The sequence below is a fragment of the Fulmarus glacialis genome, unplaced genomic scaffold (genome assembly GCF_000690835.1).
Source record: "Fulmarus glacialis isolate BGI_N327 unplaced genomic scaffold, ASM69083v1 scaffold32072, whole genome shotgun sequence".
Lineage (NCBI taxonomy): Eukaryota > Metazoa > Chordata > Aves > Procellariiformes > Procellariidae > Fulmarus > Fulmarus glacialis.
In genome coordinates, this window is record NW_009196523.1 from 35,746 (window position 1) to 57,520 (window position 21,775).

At 41.1% G+C, this 21,775-nt stretch overlaps 1 protein-coding gene across 2 annotated transcripts in view; it reads right to left on the bottom strand.

The window, feature by feature from the left end:
* MTUS1 (microtubule associated tumor suppressor 1) overlaps window positions 1–21,775 on the bottom strand; it is a 54,986-nt gene that overhangs the window by 8,865 nt on the left and 24,346 nt on the right. For both annotated transcript variants that reach the window (XM_009572221.1, XM_009572220.1), the window contains exons 2-3: window positions 21,147–21,364; window positions 7,695–7,761 (exon numbers count right to left, since the gene is read on the bottom strand). In XM_009572221.1, the coding sequence (XP_009570516.1) occupies window positions 7,695–7,761; window positions 21,147–21,364 (285 nt within the window). The remainder of the gene's footprint in view (window positions 1–7,694; window positions 7,762–21,146; window positions 21,365–21,775) is intronic.

Below are 21,775 nucleotides of genomic sequence, written 5' to 3' on the forward strand. Positions count from 1 at the left end.
TGGAGCAAGTGCCTTATGCAGTTCCAGCTGCACCCAAACCCTGGAAGCAAGGTGAAACAGGACCTCTAACACAAGCCTGTGGTCACTGACCTTAAGCAAAACTGCTTCTATACAGACTCTAGTGCTTTAGTTTAAAATAAATTAGTCAGATGAGTGTCTACTTAAGAGAAAAATCAACTAAAACGTTAACTTGCTCTTGAATCAAATGCAGGAGAACTCATGCATACACACACTTTATAGCAGCCTGGCACACTGCCCAAACAGTATAAACAAACTCTATGTAAAAGCATGGGAAGATTCAAGGATTTTTGTACAGGCAGTGCAGGAAATTCTCACCACAGCTGTGTTTGTGCCTTAAGACATATAAATTACAGTATCTTCAAGGACCAATTCCCAAAGCAGTACTGGACTCAGCTCTAGGAAAGCAGCCTGCCCCAGCAGAGTGCCTCAAGTTACACACGTTGGATTCCCTCTTCGCTACGGCTCACCAAGAGCAATGAGTAACTTGATGAATGATACTTGCACTCTCTTAAGGAAACTGTAAAGAAGTCTTAGCCCTGCTGCCATCACTTGGCACCTGCAGTTGAGCTAGAAAGTGTAAGAGTGTGAGCTGTACTGCATGGAAATCAATCTGCATGTGTGTCTACCTGAAACAGTTTTAACCGCAGGCTTAGCTCTGTGCTAGGTCTGTGTGAAAGATCTGCTGATCAGGACAGATTTAAGCCAAGCTGTTCATCCCGTGACTGGCAACGATGCAACTAAAGGCTCAACTGAAACGTACCACAGCATTCTGTGCAACCCAAGCAGATTTCACAGTTTTCTATACTTTTTATACCACCATCAAGAAAGATTTTTATTTCCCTATCTTTATTACTTCCACAAACTTCTATTAAAACTGCTCCCTTTGGAAAAAAGTGGAAGAATTAGCATTCACACTTCTATCACATCACACTGGTGTAATGTTATTGAATAAGTAGGGGACATTATTTTATAATGCAAAGAACCACCATTTGGCAGCGAGCCAAATGGAGGCGTTACACAGCCACCACTGTGGATCTGACCAACTATAGCAGAGTAAGAGGGGTATAGCCGAGAGGCAGGCAACTCACATGCCTCATTTGAGATAACTGTAGCAAAATGCTTCAAATGATCCACTTCCTTTAAAACCAGCAGAGGAAGCAGCAAGCATCCAATTCTTTATTTGTAAGACCAGAGCCATTCATTTACCTCCATTTAGCTAAAAGAATGTGCTGCCTATCATTGTCTTATCTTTAAATGTCAGCACACAGAACTTCAGATGATGCAAAACACTTCAGGAAAAAAAAGCAAATAGCAAACCACGCCTTTGTCAAAGACGACAGATACATCAGTTCTTGTTCGGCCAGTTTGCAATTCAGATTTATGAGAAGACTAATGTTACAAGGCAAACAAAAACTTCTAAAACTTGCATTGGCAGTTGAATGTTGCGTTACCTTGAAAGTAACATCTGGCTTCTGCAAAGCTGGAGGCTGCAATGCTTCCTTGCAGATTGCAAGCCTAACTTGAATCTTTGCCATCCAAACAAGGAGCAGAACCACCACACAACCAGTGAGCTCCCAGTATCATGATAGTGCAAGAAACTGCACGCGTGAACCTTCAGCAAAAGCACCAACTGAAGAATTGTCAATTTGAAATTATGAAAAGTCCTGTAAACCAAAATTTGTCCCCATACTTGAGATTTAAGTGTCTGCAGCAAGCATTTTGCAGAGACTTATCCATCTCCAGACTGAATCATGTATTCTATGATTGTACACTGCCTTGTTTTAAGAAAGGAACAAGCCATGAAAAAGGCAACTAATTCCTTAGTTTGGTCACTCATCCACTGCAAGGGGATGCTGCAAAACTGCTGACTAACCAAACTTGATGGTTACTCAACTTAAAGAGTTTTCTCATTGAACCGGTGCTTAATTTTGAAGAAAAATTTGTAACTGGAACATGGTGCTTTTTGTGGTCTCTTCCAATAGCACACAAAAATTCTCTATTTCAACTTCTCATCCACTTCAGAGACACTTGAAGGGCATGCTTCACAGTTTTTGTACATGACTACTGTGCTTCCTTTCCCTTCTTAAAGCGCTTCCCTCCGCAGCTCTACATCTTCATTATGCCACACATTATAACAGACCACAGACCTCGAGCAAGAAAACAACAGGAGACAAATAGTCCAACAGCATTTGAGAGAAAAATCAAGCCATATAGATGGAAAGATGCGCTATTCATTTGTCCGTCAAGTTTGTTCAACCTCATCTGTAACACTAAACAGTTTTAAGGTTTAAGGGTAGAGCATACGGAATGGTGTACTTGGCAGCCAGAAGCAAGATTTACTTATTTATTCAAATAGCAAAGCCATTAATATTTTTCCCCCATTTGGTTGTCCCAGCCTCTCCGCCCAATCATACAACACTGTCTCTCCCTGTACTATTACAACAGGAAGCAACCTGTATTTTTACGCTTCTTAACACCTGTTTATTACAAATGAAGAGCCTGGTTCTTTTGGGCAGAACCACGACCTCTGGCAATCACAGGAAGTTTCTGAGATTTGGTAACAGTGTAACTTCAGATCAGAAACTGCTGCTTTTGACATGTAACATTAACATTCATCTGTAGTAGTTAACAATGGCCCCTTGCATCTTGGGTATTTCATTGCAAAGCTTTGTATGTGCCAGAACCATAAAACAAATGCCTGCAAAAGAGAACCAGGCATGTGACAACTCCCTGCAATAGTGCAAACGGCAGCAGATCCAAACCACATGAACAGTAGCACCAGCTGAAGGAGGGGACTACAAAAGTTACAAGAAATCTATTTCGTATTTTCAGTAAAAGTAGCCAAGAGATAAGACCTTACAATTGTGCAGTACCCCCTTAAAAAAATATAGTTTTTTCTTATTCTAATTACAAAACAACTCCTCATCCAATTCGGTCCTTATGGCTAAACTGCTTACATAAAAACATTTTTCATCTTACATTCCCCTAAAAGTCACCATAACTGTAGCTCTAAGAAGATAAAACATAATGGATCTTTTTTTTGAATCCTGAATTAAATTGTTTTGGAACAAAAGTTATGTTCGTCAAATTGTGTAAGTCACTCACTGGTCTAGTTATGATTTATGAAAAGCCATTAGACTGTCTGATATTTTGAAACAGAGGTCACTAGGACAGTAAACTAGCAGCATTAATAGATGTGGGGGATGTGAAAAGGGGATAATTACCAGAAAACATCGAGTATTTAGCCTGGTGTTATGTCATAGCACATAACACTATTGCTCTAACTTTATATTTCACATTGCAAGATCTATTGTATATGTTCTGTTGATCAGTAAGTCTACTGTAGACATAAAGGCTCACTTCCTTCTCCATATAATTTTTTTTAAAAAATTGTTATCTAATAATTAATTCATGGTTTTGGCAGGTTCTCAATATTGGAAATTCTTCTACCCAAACATGCTTTCAAGTTTATGACCAAGGTTTTTTTGGTGTTACTTCTATAACAAGACTAACAGTACAGGACGTTAAGGCACGTTTCATATTTTTCTTCTTGGGCAAGTTGAAACGAGGCAGGTAGACCAAAAAAGCATGCTTTAAGCTACATTTAAGTGGGTATGGTTGAATACATATGTGAAGCATTCAGGTATCTGCCAGGTAGCAAGTTCCTGTCCTTTAATGCTGCAAACACTACAGTGTCAGCAGGCAGGCAAGCATATGACTCGTGGCAAGTTAGGCCTTGCCCCAAATAATTGATAGAACCGTCTACCTACTATTAAGTATTTTTACAGATCACCAAAACCTGAAAACCAAATCACATTCACTCCATCTCTCCGTAAAACACAATAGTCTTTTTCATCCCAACCTCCAAAACATTTTAAAGGTGTTTTATTAAAAAAAAATAGCATGAAGGTCTTTTGAAGAAAATATTGTTTATCAATTGCAGTGCAGCAAGTGGAGGGGAGAAAGAAGGGTTAGGCATTTGGCTGGCTGTACAGGATACACGCAAGCCTCTCCAGCCCACTGAAAAAGGCTCACAAGCGGCAATTTTCAAAGGGCCGAGGCGGGCATGGGCTGAGTCAGCTCTGCACCTGCTGTTTTGTAGCAGGTCTGAGCTGGATCATGTCCAGCACGGTTGCAAAGAGGCTCCGAAACTATTTGGAGCACAATTAATTTAGAGGAGTAGTTTCGTACCTCTCAAGAAACATGCAGCTCTTGCAATTTCTACTTACATAATTAAGCAGGTAACTAGAAATAATTTACACACTAGTTTGCATCTTAATAAGAAGGGAAACAGGTAACAAACAGGACATCCGTACCGGGTCCAGGCTCCCAGAACCAAGGCATTTACATTCAAGCCACAAAGTTTAGTCTTTGTGGCTTCAGATTTTAAGGAAACCCAAGTTCAGAACCTGACTGTTAAAGAATTTGAACTCCTTTGGAAAAGCCCATCCCCAGACACACCATCGTTGCTAACCCTCACACCTGTTTCCAGCACCAGAAGCAGAAAGCTCTGCGCAGCCACGCAGTCACTGCCAAAGGCAGGTTCTGGGATCGTAATGCATATTTAAATCATTAAGCAAAAAGGTATTTTGGTAGAAAGGGTCATACAGAATAACCAGGCAAAATGGACAATTTGACAGCAAGCCAATTTGGTTTTGCAAGGTAAATCAAGGAGCTTGGGGGCACGCACAATTAAACTTCAAAGCAAGAAATTGAGGAGTCCAAACTGTGCAGGGTGCAAGCTGCAGGAGACTTCACATTCCTCTCAAACTCGGCAACATGCAGGGCACAGACTACACCGAGCCGGGCACACCTGGTTCCTCTTCCTAGACTGCCAGTTCCCAAACTGCAAACCAACATGCATTAAAAACATGGCAGCTGCGACTCCACAAAACATGTACACATGTCCACACGGTAAAAATAAGACTCAAACTGTACTTAACTTTGAGCCAATCTGTGCCTAGATCATACTGTGAATCAAAATTCACAGTCAAAATAGCCTATGGGAATCTTAAGTTCAGCTATATCTATTTAACAGTGGCAATAGAAAGCTGATTAGCAGGTGTGCATTTAAACAGATTATTTGTAGCCAAAGCTACCATTACAAGAATGCTTCTCTCACACCTTGTCAACAAATGAGGTCTGGCTGGCTTCATTTATTTAACTTTTTTTTAAAAAAATATATCTTTTTAAAGCTAGACAGAATTGAAGACCTGTGTAGTTTTTTCATTTCTGTGATCAAATCCACTCCCTTTACATGCTGAGGAGAGAAGTACAGTCAGGCTGGACGTGTGACAGTGGTTAAGACAAAGGAGCTGCATGAAGATCAATGCTTCACTGAAACCATGGTCTGGAAACCTTACAAAGGGAAGCGAGCCCAAGGCTGCTGTTCAGATGCTCCTGCAGAGCTGACCTAGTAGGATCAGCTCCGTGAGGGGAACGGCTGACGGCCTTGTCCAGCAGCACGCCGGCCACCATCGCTGGCTGACAGCTCTGTGCACTCGGGCATCACAGATCCATCAAGCTCAGTTGCATTTGATGTTTCTTCCTAGTTACCAACCTACTGAATGACATATTCTTGCTATGGGAGTTTCACATACGAGCTCAGCAGGCTGTTAATCAAAGCAGGAAGGTAACAAGTTTATGGCAAGCTCATTTAAGAGTAAGGAACTCTTAGAAAGAACTAAGCTTTCAAAAAAAAAACCCAAAAAAGTGGTATCGGGCAAAAGTGCTGGCTAGCTTTTGCTCTGCCCCTTTAAGCTGAATTTTCCCTCTCCTGGTAAGCGACAAACATAGTACCTAAGTTGATAAAGGAACAATAATATTGAAGATGCAAGCACATGGAAGAATAGAGACTGTCTTGCTCTGATAGCAATCCTTCTGAAGTAATTTTCATGAAAAGGTAAACAAAGGGGTTTGCCCAGGAAGTCACACATAGGTATATTAAAAAAAAAAAGTAAATGCAGTTTATAATGTTTATAACACAACCTTGTAGGAATGCGAGAAGCCTATTTCCACACTAAGACTCCAGTTTTGTTGTTGTCACTTTAGGGTGACAGAAGTGCCAGCTGCAGCTGATGGGGGACACAACCCTCCATGCTGCTGCTCCTTCCCCTTCCCCTGCTCTGGCACCGGTGCTCCTTCAGCCACCTGCTGAGCCAGGCCAGGCAGCTTTGGCAAAACAGCACTTCAGGCCACCAGTTTTCAGCTGGCTTAGGTCCCCAGGCAGCTCAGCGCACGGCTCAGCGCACGGCTGCCTGGGCAGCAGTGCTGGCACAAGGCAGGACAGAGGGACGCAAAGGCAGAGGAAGGCCAGGCTCTTCGAAAGCCAGCCCCTACTGAGACCTGCCTGAAACAACTGCAAAACTGCAATCCAGGTGCTTCATCAGTAGGAATGTTAAAAGATGCAGCGTGACAGATGCCAGACTGCACCAGGCTCTAGAAAAGCCTCAGCTTTTTAGTACTAAGCTTCCAAGAAAGAAAATGCTACACATTTCTGCAGTGTCTTTGGTACTCTCGTCTATCTATTTAGGCTGCAAGGCTTTCTCTGCTCGTGATACTCCCCATTCACACACTTGCGGTTTTATGCAGCATCAAATAAAGCTCCCAGAAAGCTGCATTTTTAACAAAATCCTCTAAAAAATTACGACAGTAATAGTAACAAGTGGAGAAGCTGTGCTCTGTTGCTTCAGCTGTGGGGATGGGGAGATCCCTCCCTCCCCAACAAGCTTCCAGCTCTGAGTAGTTGCCAGGGAATGCCCACCTTATTAATCAGCACTAAAAAATAAATCTGAACATTAAATGCACCACCTGCAAGTAACAAGACCTACATTCACACTCAAGTTTGGCTGAGACAATACTCAACTTCCAAAGCATGTGAAAATAAACATTTCCAACTTTTCAATAGTAGATGACGTATCTGAAACTGCTCCACACTTATTACTTCTGCTTTCAAAGGTTTTTTATCTTTCTTTTTTAAAGGGGCTTCATCATAACAGGAGTGTGCTCTTATGAAATGCTAGCTTCACTTTCAAGTGCTATCATTTTCAATCCAACGACTTTTTGCACTCCACAAGATGATTCTGCTTTGAGTTCAAATAAATTATATGAAGTTACCATTAAATGCAGTTAAATCAAGCTTTGAAGTTGGCAAAACCAGCCCCTTGCACATTATAGCTCAATTTCACATTATAGCTGTCCACTAGGTTGAGTTCAAAGATTTAATCTCATTAGCCTGATAGCATTTCCTTCTGTTAATTTTACACTCATTCACCTACACTAAGGCAAGATGCAGATTTTGCGCAGTATGTTTTACAGGTTTATGGATTTTTGCCAGCAAATCTCTAGAAGACAGCATACAAGTAAGTTAGGAATCAAACACAAGTATATATACTGTCAGCCATCCTCCCATTTTTAAGAAAGTGAGTGATTTGGTCATCAGACACATGTTTTACAAGGAGGCCTCGCTAGGCGCAGTCAGATCAGTGCCAGGAATTCAGTGAACCTGGGGTCATGCTGTCAGGGCTCCAGAGAAATGCAGCGATTAAAGCATCTGAGCAGAATTCAGTCAGGGAATTAAATGACTGCCATTACAATACCAGGGCATCTGTCTTTCCGCAGATCTGTTTTCCTGCATTTCTGTTCTCAAAAAGAACACAAAAATAAATGCTTACCTAGTTCTCCTCGAAGGTTAACTAGCTCTTGAGACAACTCTTTATGCTGTTTCAGTGCTTCCTCCCTCTGCAGAGAAAAAAAAACAAACCCAAACATTTGGTTACTAGTGATCTGAGCAGGGCACCTTCCAATAATTAACTTACATGTATTCTGTAGGAAAACAAGAGGCAGGAGCAAGAGGCCAAGATATGAATCATTTCGGATAACAGTTCTGCTGTTACAAAATCCACAGATGTTCTTCTGTTGTTAAGTTATACTTTAAAACAAAGAACAGCTTTTTCCAGGATAACACTGCAATTAAAATCGTACTTCGCAGCAATTAATTATATATTTTATGATGGGTGTAGCAACATAAGACTCCAGAACAAATCAACTGATAGCTGTCAAGGGCACAAAAGTACAGTATATATGTGAAAGAGGCATGCATTAAATATTTATCTTAAGCTTACTTAAACACAGAACCAAAAACTTTGCTAAATGCTCAGTCTTACATGAAGGAAAGGCACAGCCCTGTTAAAAGTTGAACACAACCCACCCCACTGCTTGCAGTTCTTAAAATTAAGATAGATGATGTTTCTTATAACGAGATAATCATAACAAATCTGTGCTCAAAACAGAGCAGAAGCACCCATCTCCCTGCTTTGCCTAGGAGCTGCGCCTCAGCCAGGGGACAGCAGGGCAGGCCCCTCTGCCCCCAGACCCGCACCCCGGGGAGAAGCGCAGGCACAGCCATGGCCACGGCCAAGCCGGTCCATGGCTCGGTGGCAGGCACCTCACACCCATGGCCACGCTGCAGAGGTGACAAGGTCCAGGCTTCCCGCTGCCGCGGCGCTTTCACCTTGCTCACAGCCCAGCTCCCGTCCAGCTCCCTGACGTTGGAAAAGCGCTGCGAAACAAATACTAATTACCCTTGCTGCAGCACACTGAGAATAGAGGCAGAGTTTGCTGCTAGAGCAGCCCATCTTCCAGCTCCGGCAGCCCCCTGCTCGGCCCCCTGGCACTCATAGGCGACGCGCAGGTGGCGGCACCGCCAGCCGGGCTGGTCCGGCCACGGCCGAGCGGCAACGCTGGACCTTGCCTCTGCAGGTTATCCTACTTCCGCGCCGATCGCTCCCGACAGCGGCAGATACTGCAGCTTCTGCAATTGGCACAAGCAGCCAGTGATTACTTAAAGCCACAGCCCTTCTTTTATGAAAGGCGAGCCCCAGACATTAGACCGATCGATCTCCGCTTGGTCAAACGGCTGCCGGGATCGCGAAGGCAACACTGCCCTTCTCTGCGGATAATGGAGCTTATTTTTAGCTGTTTCGACCTTGCTGTACGCTGTTTTCACACTGAATTTGTTGATGCAAAAATAAGCCATGGGAGGCCTGAGCTGAATGGGAGAGCCACAGATACAGCAGCTTTACTGCTGCCAATGCCCAGGCTTATGTTCATAGCCCCTGTGCACACAAAGAGCTTGAGACTCACTTTGCATGCTTTTCCTTCAGCTAGGATACGTTAGAGAAAAAAGAGTAATAATGCACTGGCCCAAAAATCACTTAGACTGTTTCCATTAGCTACTACACAACTGACCACAGTAGACGAGTTCACACACTGGCAGGGCCACACCTGCACCCGGTTTTCCCCAGGGAAAACCTCACCTTTACAGCAGGTTCCCCGTTTGCCCCCGGTCACTCTCGCCACAGCCTGACCCTAGGCTAATGTCAGCACTTGCTCACCAGGTCGCCCGGTTAAGAGCACCCTGTCCTGCAGGTGGGGAATACTCACTGCATGCCTGCAGAACAAATAAAGCAGTAAAATACACCATTCTTAAGAAAAAATAGAGGGAATGAGCACCCAGAAACCAGTCATGTATTAAAGTCTGACAGAAGACTAATCAAAATGAGTAATTTTTATGCTATGCACTCTCATCTGCTGCAAGTTACAGGAAATTACTCTGCAGCTGAAAAGACTGGTTAGAAGAAAGGGCCAGCCCTTTACTAGAATTATTTGTATTTTTGACCTTGTATGGGGAAGATCCCCTTTTAATCACTACAGTTTAAGCAGTCTTAATGGTTATTTGGACACTGACACACTGGTAGGGGTATTAAGTAGCTGCGTTGCAGTTTTACGTTAAGCACTTAGAAGCTTTTTACAGTGACAGTGGGCTAAGATTGAAAACCACACCTCATCCTCCACGGTAAGTTCTCAGGAGAGCAGAAGGCTCGGTTATTGAAATGACTTGCCCTGCTTTTCCCTGCTTCCCTGCTCAGGAAGGAGAGATGAGTCACCTCGCTCCTGTTCTACACCAGTTCCCGCTACGGACACAGCATCCAATGATGAAAACGTGAATGCTGCAGTGAGTTATTTGAGCCGCATCCTAGCACGCTGGGACACAATCACGTAGTAGATCTGCAAGCAAGTTAACTAGCAAAGCACTTCTATTTTCATGCTGCGCGCTCCCGATGGGATTTTCCAAAGCTTTTACAGTAACCTTTTCCATTACTAAATTAGCGTACGAACTACTTCGGAGGTTTTTTTTGGTTTTGTTTTTTTTGGGGGTTTTTTTTTGGTTTTTTTTGTTTTGTTTTTTTTTTTTTTTTAAATGTGCCCTCTCCCCTTGGTCTGCATATTCATTCTTTATTCTAATTCTCAAAAAGTTATCCTTGAACCTGATTTCTTCCAGCCCACTCTTAGTAAAACATCTCAAATTTCCCCCCCTCAGCCTAGTGGCTGGACCACACTGCAGACCCTTTGGAAACGCTAACGTTTTTGGTTAGTGTTTCCAAAAGGCCTCTTCATGGTCCATACATTTTGTATTTGTTTTTAGTTAAAGCAATTTGATGAGAAAAGGGCATAAGAGATCAGAATATACTAAGGACTGACAGAGGTTAAGACTGAAAACCCCAAATAAAGTAGAATAACACTGCCTTACTAAATTTTTTTTTTTTTTTAAATGTTTCTTGCTTTCTGCTGCTCTTAAGCCCTTTTGCTTTTTACTGGTGCTGTTCAACCTTGTGCCTCAACCTCCAAGCTTGTCTGTTCATAGCTTTGCAAATCAAGAAATACAGACGGACTTGTATCATCACCTCCTGTTAAAGAATATATTCAGAAAAAGCTAGCCGTAGAGACTGCCAGCCTAAAATAAGAAGAATAAGTTGCTCATATGGTTAAGCAGCCTCATGAGTAGTCAGACTGACTAGCAGTTAATTTAGCACAGTTTCATTTAAGTTCTGAGAGAACTGAAGCTCCAGGTATGGGGGTCTCCCCAAGAAAACACGAAAGTTTCCAAGACCTGAAATCTAAGTGCAGTGAAATACCAAAGACCACTTGAATAATCTAGTAAGGGCCATCTTCAGTATTTAAAGACAGGTATGCACATGCTTTGGGCTGGAATATTGAGCAAAGTTTATGCTTTACAAGATTCTAGTTGAAAAATCAATACCAGAAATTGAAAGAGCAGAACCAAGTGGGAGCATACAGAATCGAGCAATTTTGGCATTGTTCATTCATCCAGATAAATCTGGCAATTGGGATCATGCTCACTTAGTTGTCAAGAGACTCAAGGAGGGCATTCATACCAATTTAAAGCTGTTTCTGGCACAATTTATGAGTTTATGCCGAGATCATTTTTCTTATTTCAAAAGAATCTATACTAGATGCACAAGAAATCCAGCTGAGCTTTAGCCAAAAGATTCCCCCTATCATAAACATGGAAGCTGTAGGAAGGAACAAGAACAGAATTGGGGGATAAAAGCTTTGCCACAGGCAATATCAGGGCGGTGCACCTCTGCTATCAGATGCTACCAAAAAAATTCTCAGCATGAAGAAGTAGACTTGGACATTTCTTGTTCTGTGAAAGATTTGGCAGTTAAAAATCCTTCACGTTTTGAAAATTTGACAAGCGGGTTCAGGGGGCTGTGTGCCACATAGCAAGGACTTGGGAAGGTGAGGTATGCCCCTCTACAACCGGATAGAAAAAGAAGAGGTCCAAGGTAGGGGAGGTCCAAGGTTGGAGAACATGACAGTTTCAAGATGACAAAAATGACCAAGGAACGGAATAAATCACAAGATTTCTCATTCATGTTTATGTTACTTGCAGTTACGCAGCCCAGTTACAGGCTTAAGAGTATTCTTCCTGGCAACCAGCTATTTTTGCTACAGCTTGACATTCAAACAGGCCAGCCTAGGGTCATTTTAATTACAAGCGAGGGTGAAGATGCATCAACATCTGAACAGCTTCCATCGCTCTGCTTTAAAAGCAGGAAGCTCTACAGAAGTCCACATCCCAGAATGAACAAAAAAAGATATTTATACCAAGCACATAAGCAGCCAAACCTTCCTGGCGATGTACCTATACCAAATCTTCATGCAAGAAAGACATAAGATACCTCCAAGAGCTCAGGTTATGAGCTGTTCTCAAGCTGGAATGGGTGGGTATTCCTCAACCATCCCACAGCTCCTTTGCAAACCCCAAATACCAGGAGCATGCAGTTTTATGGCAAACTGGCAACTCTTGTTTCCTAGAGACGACATGCGACTAGCCAGACTAACCATTTCAGGTTTCCCAGCACAGTCCTGCTGCTGGCCAGGTGAGGCGGCCCAGGTGTGGGACTTGCTCTGCCTGCAAGTCAAGGCTTTGAGAGCCACAGATAGGCTGTGCCTGGCCAAAAAGCCCTATTCACCTTTTGCAAGTTTTTCCTCCATATTAAGAGCTACAAGTCCTTCAACAGCTACTAGATGTAAAAGAGCAAACCATGACAGAAAATCAGTTTCGAGTATGGGTGTCCAAATAAGCTAACACCGCCCATCTGGTAGTAATTATCCACACATCACTGTTCACATTTTAAACAGCCACACTCCTTCTGGAAACAAAACGTGTACTCTTTTGGAGTTGTACTGAAGAGAGAAGAATTCACAAGAACCAATACTGAAAAGTTCGCATTTATATACCAAAATATGGGGGGGGGGTTGGTTTTTTTTAATTTCAAGCAGCTATGCCACACCAGTATCTATGTGATAAGCCACCTATCACAGTTGTCTAGTCTACCCTGTGTAACATATCACCTCCTCCAGGAGCTCTGTGGCATTTCAAACTTCTTAGCAAGCTTCCATCATTTAACAAAACCCTCTCACTCAATTTTTCATCCTCAGATTAATGTTTACAGATCTTCCTCAGAATTGTACTTGTGTGAAGCCTTATATCTTCTATCCATTAACAGGTTCAGAAGCAGCATTATGCACTGCCTGAACCGAAAACTGCAAAGCACTAGTACATTGCAAAGCAACAGACAAAACCCGCTTCTAGGTCCTGAAATATCCCAGATAATCAGGTCATGTCATGGGAGTTTTCCCATGACACAAACATACAGCGACCATACTGGAATGTTCCCCTCTTAATGCTGGGATGCGACGTGGTACCCGCCCAGAGAAGATGGAGAAAGGCCCAGACGATGCTGGTACCAAGCACTCCGCGGTCTCACGTAAAAGGTGGCAACTGTACCTGTCACAGGCAGAATGGCAGGTAGAAAAGTCTCTGATCTGGAAGGATGTACATCAGCCTTCTAGTTTTATCAGCAATACACTTTGTAAACAAGTAATTTCAAGAGTCAAAACGTACAGGAGGAGAACATTAAGCATTAAATACAAAACCATTACAATGCTTTTTTTAAAAAGCATTTTATTAGAACAGACTAAATAAAATTTGCTCAGAGCACATAAACCAGAAATTCATCCGCACAGCTAAGAACGGAATCACTTAAGTGTGTTTTACTGTCATACACAGGGCCAAACTAATTCTATTCTGGGAAAGGAAAGCCCAATTTTTGAAAGCCATTTGCTGTCAAACCACAAGCACTTACTCCCAAAATCTAACTTAGAGAGAAATACTGAGCATCTTAAAAACTTAATAATAAATTATAGTTATTTGCAAGCACTTCTGTAACGTGTGCTTAGACCTTACAGGAGATGAACTCAGTCTGTATAGAAGGAAAGATCATCATTTAAATATTTTTTTAATGCCGGTACAGTCTCAGTTGTCAACAGATCTCAATATAAGATGAGTCTTTCTCATCCAAAGAGGTATTCCTCTTATGGACAAAAGCATTAGAAAATGGAGTCTACTCCATCCTTGTGCTGCACCAGTCATGAAAAGATGAGAATCATCATTAGCTGTAATGTAGAAATTGAGTCACATCTTTGCATAAACTCCAGTCACTTATGTGTCATCAGCTATAGCCTGGAGGTAATTATGAAGGGGTAACAAAAGGGCCATTCATATCCGCTTTGCAGTATGACATTTGCTTTGATTATTTTGGTCCTTATACTACAGTATTTCTACCAGTCCCTGTTCCTTCTTTGCTGGCAAAACCCAATCCTCTAAATAAATCTTTTAATTAGAAGTCAGCAATTTTAGAAACAACTTTTTTTTTTTTAAAACTCACCTGCTCCCCACCCCACTTAAAAAAACCTTGAAATGTCATTTCTTTTGCATCACTCAGATGCAAAAGCAAGCTAAAGAAATGACCCAAGGAAGGGGCACAACAAACAGGATTTACACCCTCTGCTCCATGTATATTTTTGGAAGGAGCAGCAGACTACTACGGCAATAAAGTGAAAATGTCATTAACCATCTCAAATCAAATAAATATACACATGAAATGACTATTTCCAAATTACTCTTGGCCTTGTTAGTGTTATGCATTGCCTTCTTACCAAATGAAATAAGCAATCAGTTTTCACCTTGACTTATTACTTCAAACAGAATTCAATTAAGCCTCAGAATACAACACTTAGGTGATGACCTGATACAGACTCAGTGTAATTTCTAATATTTTACTTCTCTCATTTGCTAGGTACATTTATGGAGAATCAGATGTTTATTCCCTGATGTTTAGTTTGTGAAACACTAAGGCAGAGAACCAGCCAAACAGGATTCCTATAAGTCACTATATATTTAACACGGATCGTGTACTTGCGGGCTCTTTATGCTTTTACAAGCTTTACATGGGATCTTATGCTCATATGGGATCTTTGTTTTCCCATTTAGAAGAGATGTCCACCTCCATGCAATAGCTTTACAAAGTTAGGTCCAGATATAGTAATATGGGCTGTGTAACTTTACTTCTCTGTAACAGCCTGTTTTCTACTGTACAGGGTTTCTGAACTCCAATATTAGTTTTCACTTGTCACCTAGAATGACTCCTTCCTTCCCTGTAAAAATTCCGATCTCATAAAAAATAAATTTGCCCTATCGAAGCAATTACTTATTTCTCAGTATTTTCTGAAGTTTTTTGTCTCAGTTCATCTCACCTGAGTATGACACAAAGTCTCCATCAGATACCATGCAGCTTTGACAAGCTACACTGTCACTACTTAAGTTCTCACATCTATAAAATTGTAATTATCTTCATAAAGTTCTTTGAAATGTTAGAATATGAGACCCTATGCTTAAGCACAATATTACAGTGTTTTCTTTACATCATTCAATTTTTAAGGCTGTTTAGAATTTCATCTGAAAAAGCAGTACAAAATGAAACAGGGAAACAAGAAGCAAAAATGTTATTTTCTTTCTTCCAGTAACTGCTCCCTTTAATTTTGATTTTGTAATAGATACATCTAGTTTGCTACTGTCATTAATTCTGCATCTTCTTGGGAAAAAATCAACTTCTTCATGGAAAGCAACACTGGTTGCCTGAAACACCAAGTTTGTTTCAGTCAAAGGCTTCTTTTCTCAAGACACCTTTTGCTAGGAGCAACTATAGGACAGGACTCACAATTCTCTGCAGCTGTAACCCATTCTGAATACCCAGATGTACCCAATAAATTGCTTAACTGAGGCGTCTTTTATAAAGTTATTTCCACCAGAGCCTAGTTTCACAGTAATTAATGGATTAAAATATTTTTCTGGATGTTAGAGCTCACAAACCTTCAACCTGTTGCCAAAAATATTCTTGTCCATCAGCAGCCATGTGTTACAGGGACCTTTAGAATCCAACAGCAATCCTTACTTTCCAACAGCTACCTGTCAGATGCAAACTGCTAGAGCCTAGGCTTGCTTTACAGGGGGAAGCTACCATGCTACTACTCAAATACTCCACTGAACAGAAAATATTTGAATTCCTCGAATTCGAGATATTATATTTTGACTTTGTTCTAAGTGATTTTTTTTTTTTTTAAATCTAAAGAAACACAAAAATTATCTAAATTAAGTATCCTTATTCTCTCTTGTAAAAAGTTATGTCCATATTTTGGGAAGCCAGATTTAAAGAGCAGAAGTACACTTTGGATTAAAATCCTAATAAGAACCAGCCAAGTTTGATTATAGGTTCTAGAAAATCAAAACTATAAATTTAACTCAAAGACAGCTGCTCTAAACAATAGGTCTGCCGATATATTTTGGATTTATCGGCCAAAAATATGACTGTCCCCAAAATCTTCCTTTTGCTATGAATGGTTTTGGGTTTAGTGATGCAATGTATTCTTCTGCTCCTTAAGCTAGATATGGATTTCTCATTTGATAAATATAAACATTTTCTGCTGAACTTCCACAAAGGCCAGGACAAATTTTTCTGATACATGTGTCCATGCATTCCAAGATGGAAAAACACTCCTTTAAAGTGTTACGGAGTTCCCAAGAAAACTAGTATCTCTACTCTTACAGTCATCCACATGTCAGGAAATGCCAGTTATAGTAGCTCATACACTAATGGTTAATTTCTATTTCCACCTAGAAATACTGAAGCCTGTTTCAGCCACACAATTTCTAGCACATTACTTACGTTGCTTCCTGTGTCACATCCACAATTAGTGGTACCCACATACTATTAACAAGGCTCTATAGCCTCTCAAATGGCATTTGCCTCTATGAAGGAAACTTCTTGAAGATGTCACCACACTCATTCCCAAGTAAAGTTTGAACTGTAAATACCAGTCTTCCTGCAACCACACCAAGAGAAGCACAACAGTAAAATTTAGTTTCTGTTCATCTCTGTAGCACCCTGTGGCATATTCACAAATTTGAAGCTCATTTCTACAGCGGAATCTGTTGAGAGCTCTCAAAACACTTAGATTCATTTATTAAACTAGAAGAACAGAAATGGGTGTTTATAATAATTAAACATTTTACCATCTAAAGTTTTTTTTAAATAGCCTGAGTAGTTCTGAATGTGGCAATTTATGCATTAAGATGAGAGGATGAAAAGGTAGTATTTGTCAATTCACGCTTCAAACAGTCACAAAGCCATTCAAGTCACTCTAACAATACATTATCTTTTCACTTGAAAACTAAATCGCCCTTGAACAGTCAAAACAGATTTAAAACCAAGCTAGTACTGTGCTGCTAAAACACCCTCCACCCCCAAACATGTGAGAGTTCATACATGGCAGTGAGTTAGAGGTTCGAACGTCGCAGCTGCAGCGCTCATGCAGCCTTGCAGAGGCAGCCCTGAGGCAGGGGAAGGGGCTGAGCACCCCTCAGGAGGAGAGAAGTAGAGGTTCACGCAAGAGTCACCACAGCCTCAGTCTCATTAGCTGGTGATGTACTTTTGCAAGACATCACAAAAACAATGCAAGTTTGGGATTTTCCTTCCTGAGGGAGCATCTGGTTCCTACCCACAGCTGCCGAGGAACCTCTCGGGCACACGTTCCCACCCACCCCAGCACTGGTGACTCTTCACTCCCACTCCCTCCTTCCTGCAGTGAACCACTGTGCGGGGCCATACGCAGAACACTTTGGGTATGGACAGACCTATAAAACTAGACCCATTAAATTTTTTTTTTTTTTCCTTCCTGACTGGATGCCTGAACTGGCTTCTCAAGGCCAGGCGAGCACCAGACAGCACAGACACGAGGGCAAGTGAAGAGAGGGCAGGGCTGCAGGAGTGGCAGCCACGGCCTGACTTACTGCAGGTGTGCTAAACCATGTATTTAAAGCCTCTGTTGAATGCATTTGTTACTGAAACGACAAGAAATAAATTCAAAATTAATATGCAAAATGAATACCAGGGGAAGTTAAAAGATCAACTCAGATGCAGCGGTGCAAATTTCAGAGCTTAATGCAGTTAAAGGTTAATGGAAAATGGCTTTCCTTGGCACTTGATGCACTTATTGTAAATGGCTGATTTCACCATTTCCTCTGTACTGCCACTTTTCCTTTCTCATTTGAACTTAAAAAACAGGAAAATAGTCATGAAGTCACAGGGGATCATGATACCAGGGGATCAGTGCGAGCACAGTAGTCTAGAAAGACTAAGCTTGCTTTTGTGATTAGCCCGCACTTTGGCACGTGTTTCTAACACCACCAGTGCACATACAGCTGCCTAACAATGGAAAAACTCAGTACAGCGTGGGGTTCTCGCCAGCCACACTGTTCACTGCCATCAAGTATTCTGGATGCCAAAAGGGTTTCCATCTGGTATTAACCCAGTGCAACAGTAGCTCCTGCAAGGTAAAAACTGGGGTTTTAGGATTTTTAAATTCAGAAGAGTCTTGGTAAAGGTAGTTAAGCACAGAAACCCCCTGGACAAACCCTGATAATTCGAGTATGAAGGTATTATCAGAGCCAGCTGTTAATATTGACAGCTCCAAGATAACGCTTGCAACAAACACGTTTGAGCTCAGGCAGAGTTTTGTGAGAGATTCCTGCTCAGCTAGAAACAGCACAGCAGCATTGCTCAATCTCATTTAACCCTTCGACAGCAGCCTCTCAACTTCACTCCAGATGTGCTAGCTGCACTTTCAACAAAGTCATTGCCAGCAAGTCCTGATTTCGTTCACAGCTATATCCCATTTCAAATGAGCTCATAAGAAGCAATTTTAAACTTTTGTGCAGAAACGCATTGGGACCTCTTGGAAAAAAAAGGAAAGCAAACCCAAACAAACCCAACAGCTGAATCACCTCCCAGTAACTTTAGCTTTGCAGGGAAAGCGGGAGAAGCTGGGGCAGGTTTTGCCAAGAGGCTCGGGCTGGGCTGCACAGCCCCAAAGTGACCTAACAGCTCACTCCAGCTCTTTCCTCCATTTGGCCAGGCAGCCTGTCCTCAACGCTGTCCACCCTCGCGCTGGTTCTAACCACACATTAGGACGGTCCACGTTGCTAATCTGGCAAAGAAATGCTCTCTCTTTGGCTGGGTTAGCTTTCTGGTAGTTGCAAGCTGCATCAGCCTTCTGTAGGGACAGACCAGCACCTGTGGAGTCCAGAGCAGGACCTTCCTCAGGTTACAGCAAGCTGTTTCATCAGCTTACACTGCATCATGTCACTTCACACTTGCTCTACTGGGAGGAATGGAAGCACAGCTTTGTTCTTCATGTATTCAGCTAAGCATGATTCATTTTATTTTTTTTAAACCAGAAAAGCTGAAGCTACTTTCAGCTGGCTCTGCAGGAGTTAAGCCATGAGCCCCTGCCTTACAAGCTAAAACCCAACTCCAAGTTTCTCCCCGAGTTTACCCAAAGAGTTTGAAAACTACATTAAAGGGGTCCCCAAGAGATACTTCAGAAAAATAAGCGTATGGCCAGTTGAGATTAAGTTAGCTACACCAGACTCTACACCTCACCAGAAAGGGGGGGGGGACAACCACAAACAAAACCAAACGAACCACAAAATCAAAGCAACTCTTCACAGTGTTCCCTAACACACAGAAGTCCTACAGGATGTTTCCCCCAGCTAACTACCAGATTCTGAGTATTCCTTACACCACCACGGCAGAAGAGTCCTTCTCACCCCTATGGTAAGTACAAAAGAATAAGACCATGACTGTTCACCAGGCATTGTCTTATCCTGGCAAAGGAGAGAACAACCTCAATACCGGTAACTGGTATGAAAGCACATAAATATGTCATATTTAGCCCAGTTTCATGTGCTTAGGACTTAACTCTCCAAGATTACTCATTTTATAGAATTTCATAGAAATAAAATTTCTTTTTTCCTTCTATCTGCAAAAGAATAATGAAGAGGAAGAAGGAGCAAAATTACTAGTTTCCTCCATGCAGTTCTCTCTTCCCTCCCATCTTCAACACCACTTTTTTTTTTTCCTTCCCCCCCCCCCCCCTTTTTTTTTTAAATAACCATTCCCATTATTCTTAAAAAAAAAAGTCATGTTAGACTAAGTGACCTGTAAAATAGCCTGGAAGAAGCAAATATGTATGACAGGCTTCTTCTTATTAAGTATTACATTGATAAAGTATTCCTGAATTTTAAAAAGTTGCAATACAAAAATATTTGAGAGAAGAATCTAGGCCAAGACATCTAATTATAAAAGTTACCAAAAATCAAGGTGCCTATTATACAGTAATTAGAAGATAGCACAGGAGTTTAGCAGTGCAAATTTCACATACAAATTTCACAATTTCGTATTAGATGACAGGCATCCAAAAATCCTGTATCAAATTGCTTTGAACATCTAAAACTAATTCCTTAGCAGAGAAAGGTGTTCCAATCAAGAGTTTAAAAAAAACACAACCAAACTAAACCCTCAAAAACGGCTAAGAGCCACTGCTCTTACTGAGTTGAACCAGACTTGGACTTAAATGCAGTATTTTTAGATGAAATGAGAACTAGCAGATATTATCCCACAAGAAGAGAATGTTATGTTTCTGGCAGCATACTAAGACAACTCAGTGCTTTCTTGTATACCTGACTATAAAAATCACTGCATACTGGAACAGCTGAAATAAAATTGGTACCGATCTTGGAACATTAGTTATAAATGCAAGAGAAACTGCTATTAAAGCCTACATCAACCATAACTATTATAATTTCCTTACCTTCAGATTTCTCTTCTTTCAAAAGTTTTCAAAGCAGACCAAAAGTTTCTCGTGTAATATCAAACTGATTAGGTTATTATGTATGTCAAATAGACTAGAACAAATAAACATTAAACCACATCAGATTAATTCAACTCTAAATTCCAGGTGCATTTCTAGGGGTTTTTTTGTTTTTTTTTTTTTGTTTTTTTTGTTTTTTGGTTTTTTTTAATGAAATGTTGATAATTTTAAGACACCACCAATAATGGAGGATTCAATAAATACAACCATTACAACTCACACTTTATTCTGAATAGCTCAAAAACATACCTACCTCTTATATACTTTTCTATCCAATGTCAGATAACAAAACAAGGTCATGCAGATTATCTGTTGAAACCAGTCTTTCCTACAAGGGCAGAACTTGAAGTATATACTTGGAAAGGTACTCAACCCTGAAGGATTCTCTGACTACAAACATTTAAAATCGTCTCTTCTAAAAACGATGTGAAGCTGCAAAGAGGTCATAAAACTCAAGCATCAGGGTTTTTATTTTTTCTATCCAATTGACACCAGGAGCAGGTTTACTGCTACCTCCACAGGAAAACTGAAATCATTGGAATGGAAACACAGATGTTATGTATCTGTATATTAGTATTTTCAGAAGCCCTTGTTGAGAGAGTTCAACAAATTAAAGCCAAAATTTATTAGCTGCAAGTTTTTACCTCAGACTGCAGGTGCTGGATCACAACTGTTAATGCTTCAAACTTCTGGTTACTGCTTGTCAGGAATTTTTTCAGCTGCAGGATGATTCCACTTTGGGTCTCACATTTTGTTTTGTACTGTGTCAACTCCGCTGTTTTTGTGCCAGGCGGATGCACATCTGTGGAGGCTTGAGTCTGTATGCACAAGCTCTTGGGACTCCGCTGCTTGCCCTTGTCAACTAGAACACAAACAACAACTAATTAATATACACTTTATGTTGAAGTCTCACCAAAACTTAGAAGACAGGTGCAAAAGAAAGTAGTTATAAATTCTTATAAACACTTCCTGAAATACGAACTAGGAGAAAGGGTTCTTTCAGTAGCACTGCAGAGCAGACACTATCATCTGCCAGGTTAATTTCTAGAACCATAACCTTGTATAGAGTGTTTTGCACTTCATCCTTGCCTTCATGTATTCTGTGGCTTACTTTTCAGTATATTCTTCACACTGTGCTTTGAATAAATATTTTCATAAAATGCAAGATCTCTGTCATCCTACCTATCCAGTAACTTAGTTCTAACATAAAAGTTGACCACTTCTGTTTGCAAAGTGGATTTCATATTTCCTGCACCCTAAAGTATTGCTGAAT